The 4081-nt window shown below is 36.5% G+C and overlaps 1 protein-coding gene across 1 annotated transcript; it reads right to left on the reverse strand.

Annotated features, from left to right (window-relative positions):
• Positions 1-2775: 2775 nt before the first annotated feature.
• Positions 2776-3729, reverse strand: LOC131908303 (olfactory receptor 4C15-like). The gene has a single exon (XM_059259354.1). It carries the CDS (start codon positions 3709-3711, stop codon positions 2776-2778), a length of 936 nt encoding a protein of 311 aa, XP_059115337.1. The 5' UTR covers positions 3712-3729.
• Positions 3730-4081: the final 352 nt, after the last annotated feature.

Raw genomic sequence — 4081 nt, forward strand, 5'->3', positions numbered from 1 at the left:
TGAGGGAAAAATGTACTCTTTTACTTTGAACTGGCATGAAATATTAAGAAAAGAAAAATGGATTTTTCAGTATTGTTTCCATATTACATGTTTAAATGGCATTTCATCTTTATTGATATAACAAGAGAAATTCATTTTTTTCTGAAAAATACATTTATTTCAGAAACCACATGGCTGGCTGAGATTAATAACACTCAACTAAGAAAGAGGTTGATATGTAATATGTGGCTCAACTTTTTAGTTTTTGGTTCTCTGGCTATCTTGTTGCTATAGGAACTGGGGAAATTGTGTCCCTCCATTTTCATATGTTACTAGTTTGGGGTTGCTTAAGTGTTCTTGTTCTTGAAACTTGAATAAAAATATCTTTCCAAATCAATTCCTGTACCAAATCAGAACAAAAGAGTATCTCACCTGTCAGTAGAGGAACACACACAATTGACTTAATCAAATTACATATCTCAATAAATTAAAGATGGTATTCACACTATGTAGCTGCTACTGATAATCCCACACTGAATGAAGGCATCCTATGACACAAAAACATCTACAACTGAGGTTCTGTGAGGTCTTTCCTATGTGCCTGTCTTGAGCCCTGGTTATTTCCAGGAGTCACTGAAATCTATAAAATGTTTTTAATTGTGCTTAGTGTAGAGTGAATGACAAATAACTAGATACATAAATTCCCTTTTGATTGTTCTAAAATTACTACAACATAAGGAAGCACAAATTTCAAATCTCATTAATATACACTTGAAAATAATGGGTTGCCAGCTAAGAACTGATACTTAAAATAAAATGAACACATCATTTCTGACCCTTTTAAGTTTTTTGTGAGTAACAGCCATGACTTGTTCTGTACAAAGGAAAACCCAGAATGTTTTTTATTAAAATCATTTTGGCTTCTTTATTGATATGGTGATGCTAAGCATATTGAAGGCACTGCCTGACAAACCTCCAGTGATTGGATGGCCTGGACTGACCCTTTACTGCCCATGGTGGAATTTGCCACACAACTCTTGCCTGTGTCTTTTATATGTTTAATGTTTGAATTCCTTGTTTTTAAGGTTTAATGTTTGAATTACTTGTTGTTAAGGTTTAGTGTTTGAATTCCTTGTTGTTAAGGGCCCTGCACTGAAGGCTAGGACTAGGATAATGTAACAATTTCTATAGAAGTTGATGTTAATAAGAATAAAACTTATGGTAGTTCCCTAGGACAATCAGCTATGCAAAAAAAAAAAAAATGAGTCTTCTACAGAGCCTTTTATTTGAGTAGTATTAGTAAGCATGACTCATAGGATCTGGAAAAATCATTAAAAAAGAAAAACTTAGGGAAATTTCAGAAGCTGCCAAACTATAACTGAATCATTCGATTTTCATGTTTTGTCTCAGAAACACAGAACTAGCATGGACAGGAAAAGCGTTTGATTATAAAACTAATGACAAGCCTTGGTACCCTCCTGAAGGCAAAGTAAGCAGTTTAGGAATATTATGTTCTACTATTTTCAGGGTTGTAATAAAGATGGGGACTATAATAAAAAAGAGTTTATGACAAAGACACAAAGAGAAACATTCTGGCTGAGTAAACTGCCTGGCTTCCTGAGAGACTTGTTGGATCAGGACTTTGCTGATATTGTAGAAAAAATAAAGGGCAGAGCACAGTACTTCAAAAGTGAAAAGAAAGTATGTTGGTCTCATGCCAGAGATGAAAGAAAATAGAAAAAGGAAAAAAAATTAAACAAGGAACTGAGGGATTAGGTTTCCATAGAAAGATCAGATATTCATTATAGTAGATTGATAGAAAATTACAGGAATAGTTTAATATAACAGGTAATAGGAAATAACTTCTGTTAACTTAGTCAAACTTTAATAGAGACATTTTGTCTAGTATTCTGTAACTGCAAGGCTTTACAACATTGATTTTAAGGAAAAAGTCATTGAGTTTAAAAAGAAATGATTTTAGGTCAAGATCATGATGGAGAAACTCATAGAGACAGCTGACCCAAGCTAGTTGGAGCTCACTGACTCTGGAATGACAGCTGGGAAATCTGCATGGGACTGAACTAGGTCCTCTGAATGTGTGTGACAGTTGTATGGCTTGGACAGATTGTGGGACCCCTAGAAGTGGGGCCAGAATTTATCCTTAGGACATTCATTGGCTTTTTGGAGCCTATTCCCTATGGAGGCATACCTTGCTCAAACTTGATGCAGAGGGGAGGGGCTTGGCCTTGCCTCAACTTGATATGACAGACTTTGTTGACTCACCATTGGAGAATTTACTGTCCCTGAGGAATGCAGATGGGAGGTGGGGTGGGGGAAGGTGGGAGGCAAATGGTAGGAGGGGAGGAAGAGGGAACTGTGGTTGGTATGTAAAAAAAGCTTTTAAATTAAAAAAGGAAAAAGTGATTTTATCATAATGTTTTATGACTAAAATATAGATTTTAGTTCTCATGAAATTTGCTGTTTGTTCATTTGCTTCTTTTACTTTGATATGCTTACATAATCAAAGGAGATTTTAGGAAAAGTATGTACCATTTGAAGGTCTTGTAATCAATGATTAAAATCTATGAGGAAATTTCACATATAAATAAAACCTGTAAGAGAGGCAGATTGTCAGAGTACGTCAAGCCATGCCAAGTTGTGCTTTCTCTCTATCTGTCATAAAACAAAACTGAAAGCTATCCTGTGTTTTTTTCTCCATCTCCACTCTTGCATCCTCCAGCTTCAGACCCTGCCCTCATCAGGAGCTCATCTCCAGCACTGATAATGGTCTATCTCTCACTTTCCATCAGATACCACCATCAGTCTTTTCCACATTTTCTTCATGGCGCTTTTCATGTCTTTATTCCTAAAAGTGTAAATTACAGGATTGAGCAACGGAGTTAGGATAGTATAAAATATTGCCACCATTTTATCAAAATAGAATGCAGATGGAGGCCGTGCATATATAAATATGCATGGAACAAAGAACAAAACCACAACTGCAATGTGGGATCCACAGGTGGAGAGAGCTTTCCATCTTCCTTCAGAACTATGGGCTCTCAGAGAGAACAAGATGACACCATAGGATACTAGCAAAATAGAGAAGATTATTATGCAGATAGACCCACTGTTGGCAACCACCAAAAGGCCAAAGATATGTGTGTCAGTGCAGGCAAGTTCTAGTAATGGGAACAAGTCACACATGAAATGATCAATGACATTGGGTCCACAGAAGGGTAACTGCAAAGTGAAGATAATTTGTATGATAGAATGCAAGAATCCCCCTGTCCATGCTATCCCCATCAGTGTCCCACAGAGCTTCCAGTTCATGATGGAAGAGTAGTGCAAGGGCTTGCAAATGGCTACATAACGGTCGTAGGCCATGGCTGTCAAGACAATCACTTCTACTGCTGCAAGAAAGTGTTCAGCAAAGAGCTGCGTCATGCATCCTTCAAAGGAGATGGTTTTCTTCTCATAGAGGGAGTCCACAACCATTTTTGGTGTGATGACAGAAGAGAAGCATGCATCCAGTAGTGACAAGAGTGCCAAGAAGAAGTACATGGGGCAGTCTATCAGTGCTGGGCTACAGACAATGGTCACCACAATTATCATGTTGCCACCAACAGTTGCAATGTAGACAAACAAAAATAGAATGAAAACTATTTTCTGGACTTTAGGGTTCTGTGAAAGTCCAAGGAATATAAACTCGGTTACAAAACTCTGGTTTTGCATAATTTCAAGGAGAATGAAGAAGTAAATCTGCAAATATTAGGAAAATGCCTCAATAAAGTGTATATTATCATCAAAAAGTTGGGGTAGTAGTAAATAATCTTTTCCTGGAATTGAGAATAGAAAAACCAAGTGAATTGCCCAACGCATGTATATACAATCAACACTAAGTAAATTCAACAGATAGATAGATGATAGATGATAGATAGGTAGATAGATAGATAGACAGACAGACAGATAGGTAGATAGATAGATAGATAGATAGATAGATAGATAGATAGATAGATAGATGATAGGCATATATATGTATATATTTGCATGTATATTAATAATAAGTAAGGAAAAGACCATGAATCTTAAGGGAAGATTACAG

Source organism: Peromyscus eremicus, chromosome 4, assembly GCF_949786415.1.
Source record: "Peromyscus eremicus chromosome 4, PerEre_H2_v1, whole genome shotgun sequence".
In the NCBI taxonomy this organism is placed as follows: domain Eukaryota; kingdom Metazoa; phylum Chordata; class Mammalia; order Rodentia; family Cricetidae; genus Peromyscus; species Peromyscus eremicus.